This window comes from Aotus nancymaae, unplaced genomic scaffold (assembly GCF_030222135.1).
Source record: "Aotus nancymaae isolate 86718 unplaced genomic scaffold, 86718_ANA_hifiasm-v0.15.2.pri h1tg000010l, whole genome shotgun sequence".
NCBI lineage: Eukaryota > Metazoa > Chordata > Mammalia > Primates > Aotidae > Aotus > Aotus nancymaae.
The window spans coordinates 65,323,568-65,350,654 of NW_026988421.1; the positions used below are offsets into that span (position 1 = coordinate 65,323,568).

Sequence of the window (27,087 nt, forward strand, 5' to 3'; positions counted from 1 at the left end):
CGTCTCTACTAAAAACACCAAAAATTAGGCAGGCAAGGTGACAGGCACCTGTAATCCCAGCTACTTGGGAGTCCAACGCAGGAGAATTGCTTGAACCCAGGAGGCAGAGTTTGCAGTGAGCCAAGACCACGCCATTGTACTCCAGCCTGGGCAACAAAGTGAGACTGTCTAAAAAAAGTATTACTTCAATTTCCATTTATGTATCCTCAGCAAACTAACACAGGAACAGAAAACCAAATATCACATGTTTTCACTTATAAGTAGGGGCTGAACAATGAGAACACGTGGACACAGGGAGGGGAACAATACTCACTAGGATCTGTATGAGGGTGGGGAGAACATCAGGATAAACAGCCAATGCACACGGGGCTTAATACATAGGTGATGGGTTAATAGGTGCAGCAAACCACCATGGGACATATTTATGTAACAAACCTGTACATTGTGCATGTGTATCCAGGAAATTAAAATTTAAATTTTTAAAAAACACAAAAATTATCCGGGCATGGTGGCAGCTGCCTATAATCCTGCCTCCTTGGGAGGCTGAGGCACAAGAACCACTTGATGCTGGAAGGCAAAGACTGCAGTGAGCTGAGATCACACCACTGCACTCCAACCTGGACAACAGAGTGAGGCTCTGTCTCAAAAAATTATAATAATTTTAAAAATGTTTCAGAGAATAAATGTAGCTTTGATACAAAAAGAAAAAGTAAAAAAGGTGGGGGGGAAGGGAGAGAATGGGAAGAAAAAAGCCCAGTTACAAAATAAGCAAAGAATAAGCAATTCCACTGAAAGAAATACCGCCAATAAAGAAATAATAAGATGTTCAAACTCACAATTTGGAAAATGCAAATTAAACAGTTTTTGGTCCATTAGTAAAAATGTACAAGATTGATAATACCCAAGTATTGGCAGGTATGTAGAGATATAGGCACTTTCATAAACTGCTGGTATAATGCAGCACACATGGTACATAGCCTGCATGAAGGGCACCTTGGCAGTATCTATCAAAATTGAAAATATGCAAATCTTTTAACTAATAATAAGTCTCTACAAGTATACTAGATGCAAATAATAATAATAATAATAAGGGATGTTCATTTTAGCATTGCTGGTAACTGCAAAAATATAGGACAACTTTAATGTCCATGGATAAAGTTAAACAGTTAACAGTGAAATAAATTTCAGTAATTCAAACTGAAATACAGTCAGCTGTTAAAAAGGATGTACTTACAGGATCTCAAAGGCACTGATAAGTTTTTTTAAAAGCTGCAGAACAACATACATTGTCATCTCCTTTATGTAAAAAAACATAATAAATAGGTATATAATTATAGAAAAAGAAAACACTGTCTCTACTAAAAATATAAAAATTAGCTGGCCAAGGTGGTGGGTGCCTGTAACCCCAGCTACTCAGGAGGCTGAAGCAGAAGAATTGCTTGAACCCTGGAGGTGGAGGTTGCAGTGAGCTGAGATCACACCACTGAACTCCAGCCTGGGCAACAAGAGCAAAACTCCATCTCAAAAAAATAAAAAAATAGGCCAGGCATGGTGGCTCACACCTGTAATCCCAGCACTTTGGGAGGCCGAGGTGAATGGATCATCTGAAGTCAGAAGTTTAAGACCAGGCTGGCCAACATGGTGAAACCCCATCTCTACTAAAAATATAAAAATTAGCCAGGCTTGGTGGCGGGCACCTATAATCCCAGCTACTTGGGAGGCTGACGCAGGAAGATCACCTGAACCCAGGAGGCGAAGATTACAAATAAGCTGAGATTGGGCCACTGCAATCCGGCCTGGGTGACAGAACGAGACTCCATCTCAAAAAATTAATGAATAAATACATAAAATGAGATCACTTGTCTTTTCTTTTTAGCAACAGTGTCTCACTCTCCCTCTGCCACCCAGGCTGGAGTACAGTGGAATGATTTAGCTCACTGCAACCTCAAACACCTGGGCTTAAGGGATCTTCCCACCTCAGCCTCCCAAGTAGCCAGGACTGCAGGCATGTGCCGCCAGGCCCAGCTAATTTTTTTAAACTTTTGGTAAAAAATTAGCCAGGGCTGGGCACAGTGGCTCACGTCTGTAATCCCAGCACTTTGGGAGGCTGAGGTGGGTGGATCACCTAAGGTCAGGAGTTCAAGACCAGCCTGGCCAACATGGTGAAACCCACCTCTACTAAAAATACAAAAATTAGCTGGGTGTGATGGCACACGTCTGTAATCCCAACTACTTGGGAGGTTGAGGCAGAAAAAGCTTGAACCCAGGAGGTGAAGGTTGTAGTGAGCTTAGATTTCACCACTGCATTCCAGCCTGGGTCACAGGGCGAGACTCCACCTTAAAAAAAAAAATTAGTAGTGGGCGCCTGTAATCTCAGCTACTCAGGAGGCTGAGGCAGGAGAATTGCTTGAACCTGGGAGGCAGAGGTTGCAGTGAACTGAGATTATGCCACTGCACTCCAGCCTGGGTGACAGAGTGAGACTCTGTCTAAAAAAAAAATTTTTTTTTGGTAGAAGTCAGGCAGGTGACTCACACATGTAATCCCTGCACTTTGGGAGGCCGAGGCAGGCGGATCAGCTGAGGTCAGGAGTTCAAGACCAGCCTAGCCAACATGGTAAAACCCTGTCTCTACTAAAAATACAAAAATTAGCCAGTTATGGTGGGGCATGCCTGTAGTCCCAGCTACTTGAGAGGCTGAAGCATGAGAATCACTTGAACCCAGGAGGTGGAGGTTGCACTCCAGCCTGGGCGATGGAGCAAGACTCTGTCTCAAAAAAACAAAACAAAACAAAACAAAACAACAAAACTGCATGTATTTCTTTTTTCTTTTCTTTAAGACAGAGTGTCTGTCAGTCACCCACCCTGGAGTGCAGTGGTGGGATTATGGCTCACTGCAGCCTCGACTTCTCAGGCTCAAGCGACCTTCTTCCCTCAGCCTCCTAAATAGCTGGGACTGCAGGTACATGCCACCACATGCCGGCTAATTTTTAAAACTTTTTTGTAGAGATAGGGTTTTGCCATCTCTCTGTACCCAGGATAGTCTCGAACTTGTGGGCTCATGCAGTCCACCCACTTGGGCCTTCCAAAGTGCTGAGGTTACAGCTATGAGCCACCGCACTCAGCCTAATATGTATTATAATGCAGTTGTACAGCTCCACTTTTGTCTAACACAGAGAAGCATTTACTAAAATGGCCCAGCAGTGCAGCTAAAGACAGAAAGACTAAACAGTAATATAGCAAACCAAATATAGGAAGCACCTAAATAAAACATCTGAATCACTTATCCTTAGTACTAGCAGGCGGTATAAGTACAGTTTAAGGTAATCAAGTAATCAGTTTGTATTCTATCAGCTATCAGTAAATAGCCTCTTGACAAAACTGGTTTTCCAAAATTAGTTGAGAACACCTATAACTCTATATATAGTAATTGTAAAATATAACTTGGCAATGTGATACAGTACAAGGAATAGTTAATTGGAAACCAGGACACCTGGGACATTGCAGCTGTGTGACTTTGGGTAAGTCATTTAAAAGCTCTCCAGGTTTGCCGGGCTCAATGGCTCGTGCCTGTAATCCCAGAACTTTGGGAGGCCGAGGTCAGTGGATCACCTGAGGTCAGGAGTTCAAGACCAGCCTGAACAAGATGGTGAAACCCTATCCCTACTAAAAATACAAAAATTAGCCCAGCATGGTGGCGGGCACCTGTAGTACCAGCTACTTGGGAGGCTGAGACAGGAGAATTACTTGAACCTGGAAGGCGAAGGTTGTAGTGAGCCGAGATCCTGCCACTGCACTCCAGCCTAGGCGACAGAGCAAGACTCCATATCCAAAAAAAAAAGGGCTGGGCGCAGTGGCTTATGCCTGTAATCCCAGCACTTTGGGAGGCCAAGGCGGGTGGATCACAAAGTCAGGAGATCGAGACCATCCTGGCCAACATGGTGAAACCCCATCTCTACTAAAAATACAAAAATTAGCTGGGCAAGCTGGCACACGCCTGTAGTCCCAGCTACTTGGGAGGCTGAGGCACAAGAATCCCCTGAACTCAGGAGTCAGAGGTTGCAGCGAACCAAGATTACACCACTGCACTCCAGCCTGGTGACAGAGTGAGACTCTGTCTCAAAAAAAAACTCTAGGTTTTAGTTTCCTCAATAAAAATGAATGGAATGGACTGATTGACCTCTAAGTAGTCTAACAAGTCTAGAACTGATTATCAATACTTCATTGGTGGTATTTATCATTCTGACTTAGGTTTTTTGGGGTTCTTTCTTTTTTTCAGTAGAAATAGGGTCTCATTCTGTTGGTCAGGCTGGTCTTGAACTCCTAGCCTCAGCAATCCTCCCACCTTAGCCTCCCAAAGTGCTGGGATTACAGACATAATCTCACTTAGATTTTTAAAGAAGCCATTTACAAAGATATAAAATTTGGGGGCAGGACATGGTGGCTCACGCCTATAATCCCAGCACTTTGGGAGTCTGAAGCAGGTCAATCATCTGAGGTCAGGAGTTCGAGACCAGCCTGGCCAACATGGTGAAACCCCATCTCTACTAAAAATACAAAAAATTAGCCAGGCATGGTGGCAGACACCTGTAATCCCAACTACTCGGGAGGCTGAGGCCAAGAGTGAAACTCCATCTCAAAAAACAAACAGGTCAGGTGCAGTGACTCACGACCATAATCCCAGCACTTTGGAAGGCTGAGGTGGGTGGATCACCTGCAGTCAGGAGTTCAAGATCAGCCTGGCCAACATGGCGAAACTCCATCTCTACTAAAAATGCAAAAATTCAGCCTGGCCATCACGGAGAAACCCCATCTTTGAAAAAAAAAAAATACAAAAAATTAGCTGGGTGCGGCAGCACACACCTGTAATCCCAGCTACTCGGGAGGCTGAGGCAGGAGAACTGCTTGAACCTGAGGGGTCAGAGGTTGCAGTGAGCCGAGATGGCACCACTGCACTCCAGCCTGGGTGACAGAGCGAGACTCTGTGTCAAAAAACAAAAAATAATACAAAGATATAAAATTTGAATTTCAACTAGAAAATCGTATTATGGCCTTTGGAATATAGAATGAAAAAAACACCTCTATACAAATATATATGAACATGTGACATATACATCCATTTTCCTTTTTTTTTTTTAATGAGAGAAAGAAAGAAAGAGAAAGAAAAAGGGAGAGAGAGAACAGGATTCTTGCTCTATTGCCCGGGCTGGAATGCAATCTAAAAATAGGTACTAAAAACCTCTTTTATGCCGATAATTGTGCTTAACAACGGAGACAGGAAGGAATAAGGGAAGAAAATAACAAACAAATAGCCAACCAATATTTCATTTAAGTCTGTGAAATGCTATGCAAATGCTGAAGAGTGATTTACTTCCAATTATGTGGTTGCTTTCAAAATAGGTGTAATGTGATACTGAGAAAAATGTATGTTCTGTGGACCTGGGGTGGAGAATTCTATAAATATTCACTAAGTTTACTTATTCCAGGTCTAAGTTCAAACCATAGATATCCTTATTAATTTTCTATGTCGTTGATCCATCAAATATTAACAATGTGGTGTCAAAATCTCCCGCAATTATTGTGCGGGAGTCCAGGTCTCTTTATAAGTCATTAAGAACTTGTCTTATGTATCTGGGTGATCGATCCTGTATTGGGTGCATATATATTTATAATCATTAACTCCTGTTGTTGCATTGATCCTTTTACCATTATGTAATGTCCTTCTTTGTTTCTTTTAGTCTTTGTTACTATTAAAGTCTATTTTGTGAGAGACAAAAGTTACAACTCCTGTGTTTTGTTTTTTTTGCTCTCCATTTAATTGGTGAATCTTCCTCCATCCCTTTGTTTTGAGTCTTTGTATGTCGTTGCTTGTGAAATAGATCTGGATACAGCGTATCGATGGGTTTTGACTTTTTATTCAATTTACCTGTCTGTGTCTTTGGTTGGGACATTTAATCCATTTAAATTTAGAATTAATATTAATATTTGTAAGTTCAATATTGTGATTTAATGCTAGCTGGCTATTTTGCCCATTAGTTGATGTAGATTCTTCATTATAGAGATACTCTTTATGTTTTGGTAAGTTTTGGGGATGACTGATACTGGTTGTTCCTTTCTGTTTGTAGTGCTTCTTTCAGAAGCTCTTGTAAAGCAGGCCTGGTGGTGATGAAATCTCTGAGTGCTTAGTTGTTCGCGAAAAATTTTCTTTTTCCTTCGCTTATGAAGCTTAGTTTGGTGGGATAGGAGATTCTGGGTTGAAAATTCTTTTCTTTGAGGATATTGAATATTGACCCCCACTTTCTTCTAGTTTGTAGGGTTTCTGGTGAGAAGTCTGCTGTGAGTCTGATAGGCTTCCCTTTATGGGTAACGTGACCTTTCTCTCTAGCTGCCCTTAGAATTTTCTCCTTTATTTCAACCCTAGTGAATCTAGCGATTCACAGTTTGAAAATATGTTTGACTAAATGCCTTAAAGTCTGTTGTAATAACATTTCCCCTATATATGAATACAGATAACCATTTCCACTACTAAAATGATCACTTGCTGGAAGCTTTTACAAAATATGTAATTGCTTGTTACAACTATTTTCCCAAGCATAGCTCCCTATACAATTACACACAGCAGGAATATGATAATTTACTCAATTCTCTATGTAAAAATACAAACTTCATATTTAGTATAATGCTAACATTTACATTAGTTTCTCCTCATATATAGTGTAAATATCTGGGGGAGAAAATCTATGAATAAAAAAACAGATACCATTATCCATTTATACCTTCCAGGTCCCACCCAGAATTCTGGTCTCCTGGCCAATGCCACATGCAACCTCTCCCCACTTCCTCCATACCAAGACTCCCTTCCTCCCTACAAAAGAAAGAAATTATTTCTTAGTGTCTTAAAATCAAATAAATTTCCAACACCAATCTCTAATCTACCATTTACTAGCTCAATAACTTTTGATAACTTCTTGAATTTTTTTAAGCCTCAGTTTTCTTATCTTTAAAACTAAAGGAATTAGTACCAGCTACAAAGCAGAGTACTATTATAAGATAAAATGAAATAATGTGCCTGGTACATTAATAATCACTCAATGAATGTTAGCTACTACTATTATTGCCTCAAGACTGTTTTAACATTTATTTACATATTTATTTGAGACAGAATCTCACTCTGTTGCCTAGGCTGGAGTGTAGTGGCATGATTTCGGCTGGCTGTAAACTCTGCTTCCTGGGTTCAACCAATTCTCCAGCCTCAGCCTCCCAAGTAGCTTGAATTACTGACATGTACCACCATGTCCAGCTAATTTTTGTACTTTTACTAGAGATGGGGTTTTACCATGTTGGCCAGGCTGGTCTCAAACTCCTGATCTCAAGTGATCCACCTACCTAAGTCTCCCAAATTGTTGAGATTACAGGCCTGACCTACTGCGCTTGGTCCATATTTATTTATATTTACAGTAAAAGAGTATTAAAAAAGACAATTAGGACCAGCTCACGCCTATAATCCCAGCACTTTGGGAGGCTAAGGTGGGAGGAATGCTTGAGCCCAGGAGCTTGAGATCAGCATGGGCAACATAGAGATCCTGTCTCTAGAAAAAGTACAAAAATTAGCCAAGCACCTATAGTCCCAGCTCCTGGAGCGGGTGAAAAGCAAGAGGATTGCTTAAACCTAGGAGACTGAGGCTGCTGTGAGCCATGATTATACCACTGCACTCCAGCCTGTGCGACAGAGAACTCGTTTTAAAAAAAAAAAGGGCTTAAATTTTGAACTGACCAGTGAATTTTCTCCTCAAACTTCCATTCTTTTATCTCTTCTGAGAAACTTACTATGTGTTTCATTAATGCAGCACAGTTCAGAGTTTGCTTAATACTTTGTAACTAGGAAAATTATTAGGCTGGGCACAGTGGCTCAAGCCTGTAATCCAAGCACTTTGGGAAGCCAAGCTGCCAAGGCAAGAGAATTGATGGATAACTAGCCAGACTACCCTAGGCAACACAGCAAGACCTCATCTCTACAAAGAAATTTTAAAAATTAGCTGGGCGTGGTTGCCTGCACTTGTGGTCCTATCTACTCAGGTGGCTGAGGTGGGAGGATAGCTTGGGTCCAGGAGGTTGAGATGGCAGTGAGCTGTGATGACACCACTGCACTCCAGCCTGGGCAACAGAGCGAAACCCTGTCTCAAAAAAAAAAGAAAAGAAATATTCTTCAGGAGGCTGAGGCAGAATCGCTTGAACCTGGGAGGTGGAGGTTGCAGTGAGCTCAGATTGCACCACTACACTCCAGCCGGGCAACAGAGCAAGACTCCATCTCAAAAAAAAAGAAAAGAAAATTCTTACTTTGGGAGGCTGAGGCAGGAGTATCACTTGAGCCCAGGAGTTTGAGACCAGCCTGGCAACATAGCAAAACTCCATCTCTAAAAATAAATCAGCTGGGCATGGTGGCCCTCACCTGCAGTCCCAGCTCTATTCAGGAGACAGAGGTATGAGGATGGCTGGAGCCCATGAGGTTGAAGTTGCAGTGAGCCATGATCTTGCCACTGCACTCCAGCCTAAGTAACACAGTGAGACCCTGTTGCAAAAAAAAAAAAAAAAAAAAAGAGACAATTCATTGTCTTGTCAACAACTATATAAATTCTTCAGGGCCAGAACTTTGTCTTATATTTTCATGTTCACATATTGTGCTTATCACATTGTAAGTATTTTTTTCTCTATCAATCTGCCCTCATAGGGTCTGAGCGATTCCAAGGCAAGTTCTACCTGTATTTGTATCCTGAAGCTTTAGTAATCAGACACAAAATAGGTCTCAATAAATTTTTTTTTTTTTGAGACGGGGTCTTGCTCTGTAACCCAGGCTGGAGTGCAGTGGCAGAATCTTAGCTTACTGCAACCTCCATCTCCCAGGTTAAAGTGATTCTCCTGCCTCAGCCTCCCAAGTAGCTGGTACTACAGGCGCCCTCCACCACAGCCAGTTAATTTTATATTTTTATTAGAGACGGGGTTTCACCATGTTGTCCAGGCTGGTCTCGAACTCCTGACCTCAGGTGATCCACCCGCCTCAGCCTCCCAAAGTGCTGGGATTACAGGCATGAGTCACCTCACTCAGCCAAGTCTCAGTTAATAGTAAGTGGATAAATGAATTAATCTTTTTTCCCTGCAGTGCCTTACACAGTACTTTACACATAACAGGAATTCAGTAAAGCTTGTTATTTGATTCATGCAGAAATCTTTTGGGCTCAATCACCACACAAACCTTTGTGTTGCCTCAGAAAAACACTAATACTTTAACGTTTAGCTGCTGACATTACAAATTAGGTTTTACTCTAACATGTATGAAATAAATGGGTTCAGTGACTAACCACGTCAAGACCAGCTCAAATTAAGAAGAATTTTAAAAGTCATTCTTTTTTTTTTTGACACAGAGTTTCACTCTTGTTGCGCAGGCTGGAGTGCAGTGGCACAATCTCGGCTCACTGCAATCTCCGCCTCCTGGGTTCAAGTGATTCTCCTGCCTTAGCCTTCATAATAGCTGGCAGTGCAGGCGCAATCACGCACGGCTGATTTTGTATTTTTTTAGTAGAGACGGTGTTTCATCGTCTTAGCCAGGCTGGTCTTGAACTCCTGCCCTCAAGCAATCTGCTCGCCTTGGTCTCCCAAAGTGCCGAGATTACAGGCATGAGCCACCGTGCCCAGCCAAAAAGCCATTATTCTAATTAATGCATTTGTGAACCTCAACATGAAAAAATCCAGTTATATAATCAAGAGAGGTTATCCTTTCAAATTTATACCTAGAAAAGATAGAAAAATGATCAGAAAGCTTGTATCTGTCGATTGAAATAACCCAGCAAAGTGGTCCACATCTGTTTCCAGAAAACAGTCCTTAAGACTCCAAGACTAGATGTTTTCCCCTCTCACTGATTTTAACTCCTGAGAGACACCTTTTATTTCAACATTGAGACATTCAAAACATGTTCTGTCTCCCAAAATAAAATCTCATTCATTTCTTAAAAGGCAAATAACTTGATAGGCACACTTTGGGAACAAACAGGTTTTACATTCAAATAACTAACACTATCCCTAGATTTAGTGTTCAGCTTGCTGCTGCAATTAAAAAAAAAATTGGTTTTTAAGTTATATTTGTGGAAGGTTTAAGTGTCGTATTTCACATTTTTTCACCATATCACCTAAACTGATTTTACCTTGCATTTATTTCATAAGTACACCGTAAAGGAATTATACAGTTGAATGAGTCTGGGAAGAAACGTCATCTTAGCACACACCCCCTTCTTCCAACTCAATAAGCTTCAGGGGAAGCAACCCTTTTTTTTTTTTTTTTTTTTTTTTTTTTCTAAGAATCGCTCTCTCCCACCTCCCTCCCCACCCTGCGCTTTATTTTAGAGCAGCAATCTAACCACTCGTAGTTTCTCAGCCAAAAGGACCTTCCCAACTAATACTAGTTCACCAGGACTCTCCTTTCGCATCTCAGAGTGTCCGTGGGGTATTTCTCCGGAAAGAGGGAAAGGAGGCGGTGACGGTTTGGGACGCCACCATTCCCGCCACGCCATTTAGGACCCAGGTCCTGGCGCGCGGTCCCCGACCAGCCTCAGGCAGAGCCCGGGGATCTGTAAAGGTCTGATCCCTTCTCCTCCCTCCACTCCCCTAACCAGTGAAAAGCAAACTGGGCCCAACCAAACTGTGCTCTCATTCAACATACCCTCCTCCTCGCTGTACCCCAATTCTTCCCACTTCTTTCCCAGTGTAGCCTGGCCCCTTTATCCAGTTCCGAGTCTCCGTAAACACCCTGCTCCCAACACACACACCCCTCCACGCTCCAGCCCGCGCCCCTTGAACCCCACTACACCCGGGTCCCTCCCCCTGGACCTCCCAGCAGCTCTTGCCCTCCCCGCGTGCCCCAGACCAGACCGGCGCCGTGTCCCTGTACCCACAGGACCCAGGTCTTTCCCCACACGTCACATTCAGGTTCATTCCTCCCGCGACCCAACCTTCCCCACACCCCCTCCCCAGGCGCTACCCCCTGCACCCCGTTACCCCCGGCCCCGCCCCCCTGAGGATGTCGCACTCACCACTCCTGCCGCCGCATACTTAACCGCCGCGGCTGCTATAGCTACAGGGAGCCAAGGCAACCAGCTCTCGCGACACTTTCCTTGGCTACAGCGAGAGCAGACGAGAAGAAACTCTCGCAAGAAAGTAAATGAGTCAGACTGGAAACTGCGAAGTGTATCTCGCGATAGCACTGTTTAAAATGGCGTCCTCAAGGCATTTCACGGGTGGCTGGGAAAGGGTAGGAGGTGGGGCGCGGGCGAGGATGAAGCTTAAGCTGGCCGGGAGTTGGAAAACCATTGAAGGCGGAACCGTCCGTTGGGGCTGAGGAAACAGCGTGGCGGATCTTACCCTAGGATAACTTTAGGGATATGGCCTTCTTTTCCTAATTGCCTCAAACTTAGAGCAGCGTCGCCTTTAGCTGAAGGTTCGTTTCCCAGCATTTTCCTTCTGCAGGCGGAGTAGTTGGAGACAGAGAGGGCAAGCCAGAAGTTGACCTTCCCATCTCATTCCCTTCCATCAAGAACTTTTCATCCGTTTTTTACCCACCCTGGTTTGTGTAAGGTATTTGGCTTCATAGAAACGTTTGCCCACGGGTGCCTTGGCTCATCAGTTCGCCCCACCAATATAGGAAGTTACTAAAAAAAAAAAAAAAAAAAAAAAAAAAAATTGTGTTTGACCTTGGATGCAGAAGGGAATCCTCGTTGGTGTGTGATTTGAACTTTGCACTTGCTTCCTGCCCTGTGGCCACGTCCCCCTTACTTGGTGATTCTCATCACTTAGTTGCAGGGCTTTTTCTCTGCTCTCAGACAATTATAAAACCAGCCTAATTAAACAGCATCTACAACAGAAGGGGGATTTAAAGAACATTGGTCGGCCGGGCGCTGTGGCTCAGGCCTGTAATTCCAACGCTTCGGGAGGCTGAGGTGAAGACTGAGCACAAACGTTCAAAACCAGCCTGGCCAACATAGCCAAACCCTGTCTAAACAAAAAATACAAAAAGGAGCCGGGCGTGGTGGTGTGTGCCTGTAGTCCCAGCAACTAGGGAAGATAAGGTGGGAGAATCCCTTGAGCCCTGCAGGTGAAGGTTGCAGTGAGCTATGATCACACCACTGCCCTCCCTCCTACCCAGGCGACAGAGCAAGACGCTGCCTCAAGAAAGAGAGATCAAAATATCATTTCAACATGAAACCAATCTTAAGTTATTAACGAGATAGCTTACATTCTTTTTTTCGTACTAAGTTTCCAAAATTTGGTGTTTATACTTACAGCACATCTCATTTTGGACTGGGCTCATTTTAAGAGCTCAATAGCCCCATGCAACTAGTGACCACAGTATTGGACAGCACAGACCTAGACTCTAGAGTAGTGAATGAGCACTCCAGATGGCTGGGGGAGTCATATCATGGGTGTGTGTGGTTTATGTAAAAGAACCCCTTAAAATTGCTAAATCAAATGGCTGTGGAGGCTAGGCAAGTGACAGTAAAAGATGACCTGACATAAGGACTAGGACCCACGGGAGAGTACAGACTCCTATCTAAAAGAGCTACTTTTAAAACACAGTGATGCCAAACAAGGTGCCTGTGAGCAGGACACGCAGCTAACTGCGGCCAATATACTGCCTCTGTGAACCACAGTATTCAAATATATGAAGCACTGTGGAAGAAAGGATGTTTTTGTTTTTTATTTTATTTATTTATTTATTTGTTTTTTTGAGACAGAGTCTTGCTCCATTGACAGGTGCCAGGCTGGAGTGCAGTGGCACGATCTTGGCTCACTGCAACCTCTGCCTGCCGGGTTCAAGCAATTCTCCTGCCTCAGCCTCCCGAGTAGCTGGGACTACAGGTGCACGCCACCATGCCCAGCTAATTTTTTTTTGGTAATGTTTTTTATTTTTTTGAGGCAGGGTCTCTGTCACCCAGACTGGAGTGCAGTAGCTCGATCTCGGCTCACTACAACTTCCACCTCTCCCACTCAAGCGATCCTCCCACCTTGCCTCCCAAGTAGCTGGGACTACAGACACCCACCACTACACCTGGCTAATTCTTGTTGAAAGGGTGTTTTAACAGAAGAATAGTAACTAGGCAAAGGGATGGCAAAACTTGAAAATCTGACCAGGTTTCTTGCTGGGTCCTGTACAAGTGTGTGCCCTTGAAGCCACCATTGTAATTTAGGATTATAATTTGACTTCTAAGTAGAGTTTCCTACTGAGGAGATGATTTTACAACCAACCTGGGCTTCTTGTCGCTTAATAAGCTGGTATCATGATTTTTTATTATAGTTAAAATTTTAGATATTCCGAGCTTGAAAAAATTATTTCCAGGTTTTCAAAGCTGTTGACTAGCAGACTCTAGACATTTTTTTCTCCAACTTTAAGAGAAGGGTTTTTTTTTTTTTGAGACAGAGCTTCACTCTGTCACCCAGAGTGGAGTTCAGTGGCATGATCTTGGCTCATTACAACCTCCACCTCCCAGGTTCAAGTGATTCTTTGCCTCAGCCTCCGAAGTAGCTGGGATTACAGGGGTGTGCCACCACGCCCGAATAATTTTTTTGCATTTTTAGTAGAGACAGTTTCACCATGTTGGCCAGGCTGGTCTTGAATTACTGGCTTCAAGTGACCCGCCTGCCTCGGCCTCCCAAAGTGTTGCAATTACGGGCATGAGCCACCGTACCTAGCCTAAGAGAAGGCATTTAATAGTTATTTTATGGTTGACTGTGAAAGCTCTTTTTCACAGGAAAGTTATTTGTCTTTGTACTGTTTTTGCCTGATACAGTACCTGGAATACAGAAGGCACACAAACATTTGTTAAAGGAATATAGTCCTTAAACTTTTGAGGGGCTCATAGACTTAAAACCTGAGAATCTGATGAAGGCTAAGGCTTATTCAGATCTTAACTGTGCCCTATCCATATTCCCTCATCCTACTCCAGAGTTCACCTCAACTTTGGCAGACAGATCTTGTACAGGCCCAGAACTTCTTACCTCAAACACCTAAGTACCTCTATCTGGAAGTGCCAGTGGAGTTAACATTACGAGAAACAATCTACAACCAATGAGAGATGGGATTTGGTAGCTAAATATTCCAGTTCCTCATCCCCTCAGTGGAGCCGTTCTAAGGTATATTCTACTGTAATGTTTCTCAAAATCTTCTAGCATATGATAATCACCTAGAGAGATTAATAAGACATAGATTCCAGCCAGGCTCAGTGGCTTACACCTGTGGCAGCCCTTTGGGAGGTTGAGGTGGAAAGATCACTTGAGCCCAGGAGTTCGAGACCAGCCCAGGAAATATGGTGAGACTCTGTGTCTACAAAAACTTAGCTGAGTGGGGTGGCACACATTTGTGGTCCAAGCTACCTCAGAGGCTGAGGTGGGAGGATTGCTTAAGCCTGGGAGGTTGAGGCTGCACTGAGCCAAGATTGCATCACTATGCATCAGCCTGAGCAACAGAGGGAGCCTCTGTCTCCAAAAAAAAAGAAAAAGGAAAGAGATTCCTGGGCCCCTAGAGTTTGCATTCTAACCAAGCTCCTAGGATTACTGCTGCTGCCAATCCATGGACCACATTTTGAGTAGCATTGTTTCTAAGACTCCCCAGTGGGATTCAGTCCCAATAGCTCAAAAGAAATTTTGGTTTTCCTCTCCCTTATACTGCTTGGATTTCTTGGGAACATATCCCAAATGACCTGGTCTTACACCCAAGTCTTTCTTTCAGAGTCTCTTCGGGGTAGATGGGGGTGCAGAGTTTTGTATACAAGTTTAGAGGAGGTAGGCTGGGCGCTCATGCCTGTAATCCTAGCACTTTGAGAGGCCGAGGTGGGCAGATTGCTTGAGCTGAGGAGTTGAAAACCAGCCTGGGCAACGTGGCGAACCTCATCTCTACAAAAATACAGAAAATTAGACTGGGTGAAGTGGCTCATACCTGTAATCCCAGCACTTTGGGAGGCTGAGGCGTGAGGATTGCCTGAGCTCAGGAGTTCAAGACCAGCCTGGGCAACATGGTGAAACCCCATCTCTACTAAAGTACAAAAAATTAGCTGGGCGTAGCGTCGTGTGCTTGTAGTCCCATCTACTCAGGGGGCTGAGGCAGGAGAATTGTTTGAACCCGGGAGGCGGAGGTTGCAGTGAGCCAAGATTGTGCCACTGCACTCCAGCCTGGGCGACAGAGAAAGACTTCATCTCAAAAAACAAAAACAAAAACAAAAACAAAATTAGGCATAGTGGCATGCTCCTGTAGTCCCAGTTACTTGGGAGTCTGAGGTGGGAGGATCACTTGCACCTAAGAGCTAAGATTGTGCCACTGCACTCCAGCCTCAGCGACATTGAGACCCTATCTCAAAAAAAAAGGAGGTATCTGGAATTTGCTCATTAGATTATAAGTGAAGATGACCAAGGTAAATGCCATTTGACCCAAGGTGCGCTAAAATGTGATCCATCTCATGCAGATTCTATTGAATTCAGCCAGCTCTCCTTAGAAGTTATTTTCTCAGACCCTATTGTCATCTTTTTATTCTTCCTGGTCTGCATTATTCTTACTTTGTGTAACATGAGAGTAAGCCTGGGACTCTTAGAGACCCCATCCTTGAAATCAGTAAAAAGAATATTGTTGCTCATTCTTACTGGGCTCTTATGATTTCTTCCCAACCATACTGCTTTCTGGGTACCACTGTAGTGCCCTTGTAGCCCTTAGATCTTTTCTTGTTGCTGTATTCAACACAGAGCCTGGCATACTATACCTGTAGCTGGTTTCTCCCATTTCCTTCTGGATTCCACATGGTTCCCTATTCTATTTCATCCTTTTGGGAATGTGTAACCTTTGACACATATATTCCTAAGCCCACTTTGGTGTCATCTAGAAACTTTATGGCATGCTCTAGTCTGACAATCAGGATAACCCTGATTATCCCAGCATCTAATCAACTACATAAAGAGAATGAACAGCAGGGTCACCAACACCTGTTTCCCAACTGCAGTGCACGGCAGCTTTTTAGCTTTGCTAACATATGGGCCGGCATGTGTGTTTATGCGTGATTATTTGTCTTATGTACTATTGAATAAATGTCTTTGTAAATAACTATGAATGTGGTTTTATGGGTATGGGTGAAGGTGTGTAAGCAACCAGAGCTCAGGTTTGTCTTAAAATCTACATAATGAATGTTTAGCATTTGGCTTTAATTAGTCTCCTTGCATTGTTAGCCTCCACTTTCATCTGCCCTCAAATATCAGAGGAAGAATGAGTTCATTTTCCTTGAAGTTTATTGACTGTTTTTGGTGGCAGAGCAAATTCCATAAAAGAGCAGGTTCCATATGGAGCAAGTAGAAGGAGAGCTCTGAGTTGGTGAGGAAGGATGTGTGGAGTGGGGACTTGGAGTAAAGGATGGAAAGGCAGATCTCTCCTTTTTCCCTCCATTCCCACAAGGATATTGGATTAACAATGGGGGGTATCTGCCCAGCATTCCCTCTCCAAATTGGAGCCAGAGAGGGGAAACAATGCAAATCAGAGGAAGAAACACCTCACAGCTCCTCTGTTTCTCCATCCAAGGGGATGCCAATATCCACATTGTAGTCTACAGGCTCCCCAGAGCTCAGCCAGGGAATAGGGGTTCGATTGAAAGAAGGCCTGTTGGAGAGGTTCTGGTTGTAGAGGACCAGGGGTTCACTCAGCAAGGGCCCCAGGTCAAACTTGGGCATCTGGAAGGTCATGCGTTTGGAGGCCTTCTCATATCCACCATAGGGCATTGCCGTCCTGAGAAGGGGACACATTATTTAATTAAAAATCAGAATAAAAGAAACAGAGCCTTATCATGAGATGCTACCCTGTTTGAGAATAGGGATGTCTGTGAATTCTAGTTTGAGATTGCATCTGTACTTCTTCTTCTTCCCTAGCACCCCATTTTGCCTTCCTGGTTAGCTTGTTTCTCCAAAGTTAATAATGAGAAAGGAGTCTGAAATGTACCAGAGACTGACTCTTGGATAGCTGTGACCCTGACCAGCATTTCAGAGAAAGTGGACCCAAATGGACCCAAGGGTCTGACGTCACCTTACATTACAATATAGAAAGGCCAGGTGTAGTGGCTCACGCCTGTAATCCCAGCAGTTTGGGAAGTTGAGGCAGGCAGATCACTTAAGGTCAGGAGTTTGAGACCAGCCTGGCCAACATGGTGAAACCCCATCTCTACTAAAAATACAAAAATTAGCCTGGCATAGTGGCAGGTGCCTGTAATCCCAGCTACTCAGGTGGCTAAGGCAGGAGAATCACTTGAACCCAGGAGGTGGAAGTTGCAGTGAGCCCAGATTGTGCCACTGCATTCCAGCCTGGGCAACAAGAGCAAAATTCAGTCGCAATAAAATAAATAGATAAATAAATAAATAGTAAATAAATAAAGCAGGGTATAAGGAAATGGAATCATATTACAGGGAGAATAATGGCATCCTAACCTTGAATGAAAGAGAGCCTCAAGAGACCTTCAGACATGTAAAATATTATTCCCATTTTACATTCAAAGCAACTCAGGCTCAGAGGCAGAGCGATTTTCCCATGCCCACACAGCTAATAAGTGACCATTGAACTAGAATTCAAATCCTGCCTCCCAGCAAATTTTTCCTTCATCACACTGCTATGATGAAGCTGAGATAGAGTGAAAAGAGCAGGGCCTTTGATTAAGGCTCCCATATCCCTGCCATCTCTCCTTAGCCTCCTTCTGAAACATTTGAATTAAAGTCTCCATCCTAACTAATAGATACAGTGCCTCACACTAGAATGCATCTGGTTCTTTCCTTACCACCCATACCTGTTAAAGGACTTGTATTTGGGAAGTTCAGCTTTGGCCCCATAGGCCAGCAGGTCAATGCCAAGTTCTACTTTTTGCTGGGGGTCAACCCCCATGGCTCGCTCCCATGGGGAAATATAGGTCTTGAACACAGTGATATGTTTTCCTTCTCCACCTGCCTGGTCTCCTGGTAGCCATGGGAGAGAAGTCAGTCAAATAATAGCAGTTAGTAGCCAATGAAAGTTAATCCCACACCCTTACACTAGAGAAATTGCAGGAGCCAGGGAGTAAAGATACAACATCCTGGTAATTGTATAAGGTTTGTGGCATAATGATAATTGGTGGGCAGATCTGTGACTGAATCCAAAAAGCCAGGAAAGTAACTGAAAAACAAGGTTTCTGGGTAGAATAGACACATCTCATGAACCCAGGGAATTGATATTTATGATCTTTAAACTGATACTATTATATTTAACATTAAGATATTTAAACTGGCCTCCTCTGCTCCCCATACTCAGTGTAGACATCATTCCTGGGACAACTCTGCTCTAGGGAACAAACATACTACTCTTGGGTGAGTGTACTTGCCTGACCCTGTCTCACCAACTCCTGCTGTGCCAGCAGCTCCTCCTCTGCCAGCCTGGCCTGCAGGACCACCTGTACCCCCAGCTCCAGACCCAGAGCCCTGATGGTGCTGCTGATCAGAGCCATACTGTCTGGCAGAGCCACTGCCCTCTGCCTGGCCGCCGCCTCTGCCACTGCTTTTGCTGTAGGAGAATCCCTGACCAGCTGTGCCCAGCTGTCCTCCCACTGTCGGAAGGAACTTCTGGAAGTGATCCTGAAAAGAAGACAAAGCGAGGGAAAGGTTAGCAATGGGTATGGAAAATATACAAAAACATAAGTATGTTTAGCAAAGGCAGAGACAGTGGCTAACAAGAAGACCCTGAATTTTCTGAGATTTCCTCCTCCAATTGATGGGTAGTACATGGGCTGACTGAGAGAATTAAACTCTTCTTAAGAGACAGGACCCCCTTGGCTTGTTTCCTCCAGTTATACCTAGGGTAAGGGTAGCACATTCTCCATGCTCCCCTTTCCCATCCTTAACAATTCAAAAGAGACCAAGACACCTACTCAGCTATAAAAAAAAAAAAAAAAGAAGGAGAAAGAAAAAAATTGTTTTGTTTTTTGAGACAGGATCTGGCTCTGTCACCCAGGTTGGAATGCAGTGGCACAATCTCTGCTCACTACAACCTCCACCTCTCTGGCTCGGGCAATCCTCCCACCTCAGCCTCTAAAGTAGCTGGGACTACAGGACACACCCACATCCAGCTATATTCTGTATTTCTTTTCCTAGAGACAGGGTTTTGCCATGTTGCCAAGACTGGTCTCAAACTCCTGGGCTCAAGTGATCTATCTGCCTCAGCCTCCCAAAGTCCTGAGATAATAGGCATGAGCCCTGCCCCAGCTAAAATTTGGGAGGATGGGGTTGCCATGGAGAACCCAGTCTTAATTATAAGAACTAGAGGAATTTCTGCCCCCTCCCTTCCCCAGCTTGTCCAACAGTCAGAACTCTTTTTCTCTCTCCTTCTTTCCCTCCCTCTCTCCTCTTGATGACTTGGACCAGGACTTCCTGACAGTGAAGCTGTAGCAGGTGGGGGGAAGGGTGGCCAAAAGGGCAACACTAGATTCAAACCCAAAGCCTAAAAATAACCCCACCAACTTCTTCAGGAGGCTCTCCTGGCCAACCCACCATGTATACCCCTATGCTCCACCCAGTGTAACCAGACCCAGGCAGAAAAGAGGGCTTTTGGCCTCCTAAAGTTAGATATGAGCAGCTCAGCACTTTTACTCTGCTCCTACATGAGAACCAATGACAGACACTTCTGCCCCTGGCCCCATGCAGGCATCTATTTCCACTCTCCCCAGCCACTGAGAGAAGGTAGAGGAGGAAGAAAGGAAATAGAGAAGGCCCCCTCCTCCTCAGCTATAACATCCTGTGCCTGGCCCCTCTCCAGTCTCCTCTTTCTTTGGAGAAGAAGCCTAACTAGAAGATATCTTGAAGGATAGTTTCAGTCTCCACATCTGCGGTTCCTTAGGGAATAGACTGACCCTTTAAATGAAAGAATGGCTCAAACGGGAGATGGCTGTAAAAACTCACTTAACTCTTCCTAGTGTTGCCAGATTTAGCAAATAAAATATAGGATACCACTTAAATTTGAATTTCAGATGCACAACATTTTTTTTTTTTTGAGACAGGGTCTCTGTCACCCAGGCTAGAGTGCAGTGGCATGGCTCATGTTCATGCAGCTTCTACTTCCCAGGCTCAAGCCATCCTCCCACCTCAGCCTCCAGAGTAGCTAGGATTACGGGTGTGCACCACGCCCCGCTAACGTTTAAATTTTTCATAGACACAGAGTCTTGGCATGTTGCACAGGGTGGTCTCCAATTCCTGTATTTAAGCAGCCCTCCTGCCTTGGCCTCCCAAATTGTTGGAATTACAGGTGTGAGCTACCACACCTGACTTAAATACTTTTTTAGTACAGATATGCCCCAAATATTGCATGGGACCTACTTACACTAAAAAAATTTTCATTTGCATCTGAAATTCAAAATTTAAGTGGACATCCTGTATTTTATTTTAATGTCCCAAATATTGCATGGGACATATTTAAAAAAGAGTTCATTGTGCATCTGAAACTCAAATTTAATTGGGTATTCTGTATTTGTAATTTTCAATTTTATTCTTTGCCTTATCTTCTTTCTTCTTTTCTTTCTTTCTTTTTTTAGTAGAGGTGGAGTTTCACCATTTTGGACAGGCTGGTCTCAAACTCCTCACCCAGATGATCCACCTGTCTTGGCCTCCCAAAGTGCTGGGATTATAGGGGTGAGCCACCATGCCTGGCTTCCTTATCTTCTTTCTAAACTTTTTAAAATTTTTTATCTTCATGTCCCAAATATTGAATGGGGGCATATGTTACTAAAAAATTATTCATTTTGTATCTCAACTTCAAAATACAAGACTGGACTGCCCCACCGGGCATCCTGTGTTTTATCTTTAACACTTACCCTTACTGGGAAGGAATTTTCTCCCTAAGCATGTGGTACTCTGCAACCCTTCAGTGGCTCTATGATGAAACTAGGTTTTGGAGGTGGGCTGTAATTCACCCTGGAGCTGTTGGGGGCTCAATATATCTGGGGGCTTAACAAATTTATACATTTTCAGGGAGGGGATGTTGACTGCCTTTTGGAGGTTCAGGGCCTCCTAGCAAGCTGTCAGAACAGGCACCAGGCTTTGAGACAGTGATAAAGTTTCAGACTCACCATTGAGCTGTCAGAGAAAACATCAGGGTGGTTCTCATAGATAAACTTCTCCACCCTCATCTGCCGTAGTTTGAACATCTTGGAGCCCCGGTTGGTAAGGAGCGACAGTTCCTCCAACATCACATCCCTTGGGACACTGATCTTTTTGCCCAGGTTCAAGCCTGAGCTCTCCTGTCCACCTTTCAGGGAGGCAAAGAAGAAGAATCAAAGGAAAGAGGAAAGTAGGGATTTCTGGACTCAGAATGCAGACCTCATCCACGACTAAGTATGTATGTGTGTCCTGGCAGAGATAATTTAGGGGAACAGATGCTGTCTAGTTTGTGAGGGATTTTGATTTCCTGGAACTTAGAGGGAATGCTTGGGAACTGGGGTGCATTGTAGAGACAAAGGGGATACTATAGTGGAGAGGCAAATGGGGTAAAAGAGGCATGGGCATGGGGCACAGAGCAAAAGGAGTAAAGGAACATCATAGATGGAGACCATTGGAGAAACCATGGCATTGGGAAAAGCCCAGAGGCCAATCTTGTGTGGAGTCATCAGTCACCTTTAAATACAGATGCCATACAAATATATATCATCAGACTGGAGTGCAATGGCGAGATCTCAGCTCACTGCAGCTTCTGCCTCCCAGGTTCAAGCAACTCTCCTGCCTCAGCTTCCTGGGTCGCTGGGATTACAGGCCCACACCACCATCCATGGCTAATTTTTGTATTTTTTGGTAGAAGCAGGGTTTCACCATGTTGGCCAGGCTGGTCTCAAACTCCTAGGCTCAACTGATCCACCAGCCTTGGCCTCCCAAAATATTGGGACTACAGGTGTGAGCCACAGTGCCCAGCCTACATTTAAATTTATTTTATTTTATTTTTGAGACAGGGTCTTGCTCTGTTGTCCAGGCTGGAGTGCAGTGGTGTGAACACAACTCACTGCAGCCTCCTGGGCTCAAATAATCCTCCTGCCTCAGTTTCCAGAGTAACTGGGACCACAGGCACATGCCACCACACCTGGCTATTTTTTTTTTTCTGAGGTGGAGTCTCACTCTGTTACCCAAGCTGGAATGCAATGGCATAATCTCAGCTCACTGCAACCTCCCACTCCTGGGTTCAACCGATTCTCCTGCTTCAGCCTTCCGAGTAGCCAGGATTACAGGCATCTGCCACCACGCCCAGCTAATTTTTGTATTTTTGTAGAGACGGGGTTTCACCATGTTGGCCAAGCTGGTCTTGAACTCCTGACCTCAGGTAATCCGCCTGCCTCACCCTCCCAAAGTGGTGGGATTACAGGCATGAGCCACCGTGCCCAGCCTTTTTTTTTTTTAAGTGGAAATAAGGTTTCATTATATTGTCCAGGCTAGTCTTGAACTCCGGGGCTCAAGCAGTCCTCTCACCTCAGCCTCCCAAATTGCTGGGATTACAAGTGTGAGACACAGCCCCAGCCCTATTTGTATTATTTATTTATTTTGAGACGGGTCTTACTCTGTCACCCAGGCTAAAGTGAGCCGAGATCACGCCACTGCACTCCAGCCTGGGTGACAGAGCGAGACTCCATCTCAAAAAAAAAGAAGTCAAGATTCAACACCTTCTACCCTTTTCACTTCATAATCTGAGACAATATCCTGCCATGTTACCCAGCACAGGTCTGGGACCACAGGACCCATGAGTTAGTGAGGTATGTTTGAGGAAGAAAATATAATGGAGACTGGCACAGACTAGGTCTCAATAAGTGGTTAATTTCCCTTCTTTCCTCAGAGCTAGGGAGCTTGTGTAAGTACTTAAAATGGAAAACTGTACCGGCATGTTTTTGTACAGCTGAAGTGTCATGTCACAGTCACAGCTCACTGCAGCCTCCACCTCCTGGGTTCAAGCGATCATCCCACCTCAGCCTCTAGAGTAGCTGGGACTACAGGCACATGCCACTACACCTGGCTAATTTTTGTACTTTTTGTAGGGATGGGGTTTCATTATGTGCCCAGGGCAGTCTTAAACCCCTGAGTTCAAGCAATCTACCAGCCTTGGCCTCCCAAAGTTCTGGGATTACAGGTGTGAGCCACTGCACCTGGCCCAGACTCCTGTCTTAACTCCTTTCCCTTTTCTTTCCCTCAGTGAGCTCTGACTCCAAAGAATCTCTAGGTATTGAAGAGCTCTTCACCCCCAGGAAACATGCCAGTACGGTTTTCCATTTTAAGTACTTACACAAGCTCCCTAGCTCTGGGGAAAGAAGGGAAATTAACCACTTATTGAGACCTAATCTGTGCCAGTCTCCATTATATTTTCTTCCTCAAATATACCTCACTAACTCATGGTCCTGTGGTCCCTGACCTGTGCTGGGTAACATGGCAGGATATTGTCTCAGATTATGAAGTGAAAAGGGTAGAAGGTGTTGAATCTTAATTTTTTTTTTTTTTTTGAGATGGAGTCTCGCTTTGTCACCCAGGCTGGAGTGCAGTGGTGTGATCTCAGCTCACTGCAACCTCCACCCCCAGGTTCAAGCGATTCTCCTGCCTAATTTTTTGTATTTTTAGTAGAGACTGGGTTTCACCTTGTTGGTCAGGCTGGTCTGGAACTCCTGACCTCGTGATCTGCCCCCCTCGGCCTCCCAAAGTGCTGGGATTCAGGCATGAGCCACTGCTCCCAGCCGAAGGTGTTGAATCTTTTCTCTCTTTCTCCCTACTCTTCTTACCTTTCCCCCTCCCACTCCCCATCATCCATGTTCCCACCACTGGAATTCCTCTTGTCTCTTGTCTGCTCAACCTAAGATATATATTTCTGGGACTCTTAGGTTAGGGATGCTTTTTTTTTTTTTTTTTTTTGAGATGGAGTTTTGCTCTTGTTACCCAGGATGGAGGGCAATGGCGCGATCTCGGATCACCGCAACCTCCACCTCCTGGGTTCAGGCAATTCTCCTATCTCAGCCTCCTGAGTAGCTGGGATTACAGGCATGCGCCACCATGCCCAGCTAATTTTTTGTATTTTTAGTAGAGACGGGGTTTCACCATGTTGACCAGGATGGTCTCGATCTCTTGACCTTGTGATCCACCCACCTCGGCCTCCCAAAGTTCTGGGATTACAGGCGTGAGCCACCATGCCCGGCCCAGGGTAGGGATGCTTTTAAGAAGTCCCACACTAGGTAGATGCAAACATGTCCTACCTCCAGTGAGTTCCATGATCAACTTGCTGGATTTCCTCTTCTTATTAGGGGCCGGGGTTCCTGAGAGCGGCATTGTGGAGGTGGATTCAGCCTGGATAGGGTGGAAAGGAGGAGTTGGAGGATAGACAGGGACCGGGAAGACTGAGTGTCTATAGGAGAGCACTACTTCTTTTTTTTTTTTTTTTTTTGAGAAGGAGTCTCGCTCTGTTGCCCAGGCTGGAGTGCAATGTCGTGATCTTGGTTCACTGCAACCTCTGCCTCCAGGGTTCAAACAAGTCTCCTGCCTCAGCCTTCTATCTGGGATTACAGGCGCCCACCCCCATGTCCAGCTAATTTTTGTATTTGCAGTAGAGATGGGGTTTCACCATGTTGGCCAGGCTGGTCTCAAACTCCTGACCTCATGATTTGCCCACCTTGACCTCCCAAGTGCTGGGATTACAAGTCACAGCACCTGGCCGAGAGCACTACATCTTAACCTGGGTTTAACGGCTTGAGGGGATAAATTGTTGGTTTTTTTTTTTTTTTCTTTTTTAGTGACAGGCTCTCACTCTGTCGCTCAGGCTGGAGTGCAGCAGCACAGTCATGACTCACTGCAGCCTCAACCTCCCTCGGCTCAGGCGATCCTCTAACCTCAGCCTCCCATGGAGCTGCAAGTATAGGTGTGAAGCACCATGCCTGGCTAATTTTTTGTTTTTGTTTTTGTTTTGTTCTGAGATGGAGTTTTGCTCTTATTGCCCAGGCTAGAGTGCAATGGCATGATCTTGGCTCACTGCAACCTCTGCCTCCTGGGTTCAAGCAATTCTCCTGCCTCAGCCTCCTGAATAGCTGGAATTACAGGCATGCACCACCACACGGGGCTAATTTTTTGTATTTTTAGTAGAGATGTAGAGATGGGCTTTCTCCATTGGTCAGGCTGGTCTCAAACTTCTGACCTCAGGTGATCCACACGCCTCGGCCTCCCAAAGTGCTGGGATTATAGGTGTGAGCCACCGCGCCCAGCCAATTTTTGTATTTTTTGTACAGATGGGGTTTTGCCATGTTGCCTAGGCTGGTCTCAAACTTCTGGGCTCAAGCAATCCTCTCGCCCCTCAAAGTGCTGAGATTACAGGTGTGAGCCATCTCGCCCGACCCAGATTTTCAAAGAAGTATGTATTCCCCCAAAAGGTGAAAACTTGCTGCTTTAGGGCTTCTCTTTTCTTGGGATGGAGGACAGGAAGTACTGATGTACACCAGCCCCTATCTTCTAACAACCTGTTGTGAGCTGTTTTTTATAGAGTCAGTGCAGGAATTAGGAACATCGCTGAGGTGGAGAGTGTTTAAAAAACAATAATACAGGGCAATGCACCCAGGTTTCATCGGCTTGGCATAATTTGAAATTTTTATTTGTATTGGGATATCAGACTGGGGCTGTGATTCCAGGCTCTGGTCTCTCCTCAGTATTTCCCCAGTCCCAAGGAGGACAGAGAAATGTTCTGCCAAGGTTGAGGAGATTCAGCCAAAAACACTCTCCATAGGAAGGAGAGGTTGTTGCTCCTTCATCAGGCCAGCTGGAACATGGCCTGGGAAGTCATGGCCCTGCTCCTGCAGTCACTCCCGCCCCAGACCCCAGAGTGGAGAGGGGTGTGGAATTGGGGAGGGTAGGGAGCATTCAAATCCCAACATGCATCAATTCAGCAATATCACAGCAGTGGGGAATTGAGGTGGGGCAGAAACATAGTAATAGGATCTGGCAATGGAAAGGAACAAGCTGAGATAAGATAGACTCCGATCTCTTCTTAAGAGAAATTGGCACTCGGTGAAATGCTGTCCTCTGTTGAGCCCTGTCGCAAAAATACATCTGCAATTCTATTGACTTAGTGGGGTCTCTCTTCCCATTCTTCCAGTGCCTCCTGACATCTCCATTCCCTGCAACCTCCTGGGTCCCTCTCCTTCCAACCTTCCGTGGCTCTCCTGAACTGGACAGCTGGGAGCTGAGCATAGATGAGGAGAAGGGAGACTCCCCCAGGATCAAGAGTCACAATTGTAGACACAGACACAGAAGTCAACAGGGTGGGCCCCAGCCTCTCTAATGATAGAGCTGGAGACTTACCGGCTGCTTGGGCGGTGGTCAGCTCTCCCTGGGGTCCAGCAGCTTTGGAGGACTGAGCTGCTGTGACCGGAGAACACGAGCTGGGCAGGCGTGGGGGCAGCACTGGCAGTGGGGGAGGGAGGTTGGTTATTAATAGAGATGATGAGCGCAAGCAGCTCAAATGGCACAGGGGGTACTGAGACCCTGGAACCAAGATCCCTCCCTCCTTGCCCAGAGGCTCAGGAAGGAGGGAGAAGGCCTTTGGAATTCTCCCACTGAGCTCTCTGAGCCAGGGATCACTCTGCCCAGGAACTTCCCTTCACATTGCACCTAGAGCCTGAGATTCAAAGAAGCACTTAGGGAGAAATTGAAAACTAAGAGGGAGACAGGAAGTAGACAACAAGTATCACATAGGAATCCAGTCAGAGAGAGAGAGCCTGGGGAACATGCCCTGAGGGCCATACAGAGCCAATCCAGGGCACAGTGCAGGGACCTGTGGGTGTATTTGGGGCAGAGAGGGCTTAAAGTACTATGTTTGGGGACAAGAAGGGAAGTCTTCACAATGGAACTGCTCTTTTAAACTTCCTGGATAGGTTGGTCTTTACTCTGTGGGGGCTAGATTTTGGCAGGTTAAGGGACCGAATAAACCAAACCCAGTACCTCCTAGGCAGAGATGATGTGGGGAAGACTTGATAATTATTCTATCTGCCTCACTCTCTTTTCTTTCCTCTT

General features: G+C 45.0%; 2 protein-coding genes across 3 annotated transcripts in view; both read right to left on the minus strand.

Moving 5' to 3' along the window:
* Positions 1-11,183, minus strand: part of USP54 (ubiquitin specific peptidase 54) — a 133,241-nt gene extending 122,058 nt beyond the window's left edge. The window contains exon 1 of one of the 2 annotated variants that reach the window (XM_064374301.1): positions 11,079-11,183. The gene's annotated coding sequence lies outside the window, so the exon portion shown is untranslated. Of the gene's footprint in view, positions 1-10,708; positions 10,796-11,078 lie in introns of those variants that run through there. The other variant, XM_064374304.1, reaches the window with a different exon arrangement.
* Positions 11,184-16,290: 5,107 nt separating this feature from the next.
* MYOZ1 (myozenin 1) lies at positions 16,291-26,483 on the minus strand. Its single transcript, XM_021676357.2, has 6 exons — positions 26,377-26,483; positions 24,288-24,378; positions 21,144-21,322; positions 18,411-18,660; positions 17,844-18,009; positions 16,291-16,798 (listed from the first exon to the last, which is right to left on the minus strand). Exons 2-6 carry the CDS (start codon positions 24,358-24,360, stop codon positions 16,567-16,569), a joined length of 900 nt encoding a protein of 299 aa, XP_021532032.2. The 5' UTR covers positions 24,361-24,378; positions 26,377-26,483; the 3' UTR covers positions 16,291-16,566.
* Between the last annotated feature and the right edge of the window lie 604 nt (positions 26,484-27,087).

Excerpts from the sequence above, each read along its gene's own strand:
- MYOZ1 (XM_021676357.2), bottom strand. The coding sequence starts at position 24,360 with ATGCCGCTCTCAGGAACCCCGGCCCCTAATAAGAAGAGGAAATCCAGC. Across the intron at positions 21,323-24,287 it reads GATCATGGAACTCACTGGAG|GTGGACAGGAGAGCTCAGGC; the intron begins GTAGGACATGTT and ends CCTCCCTGAAAG. Across the intron at positions 18,661-21,143 it reads TTTTCTCTGACAGCTCAATG|GATCACTTCCAGAAGTTCCT; the intron begins GTGAGTCTGAAA and ends TCTTCTTTTCAG.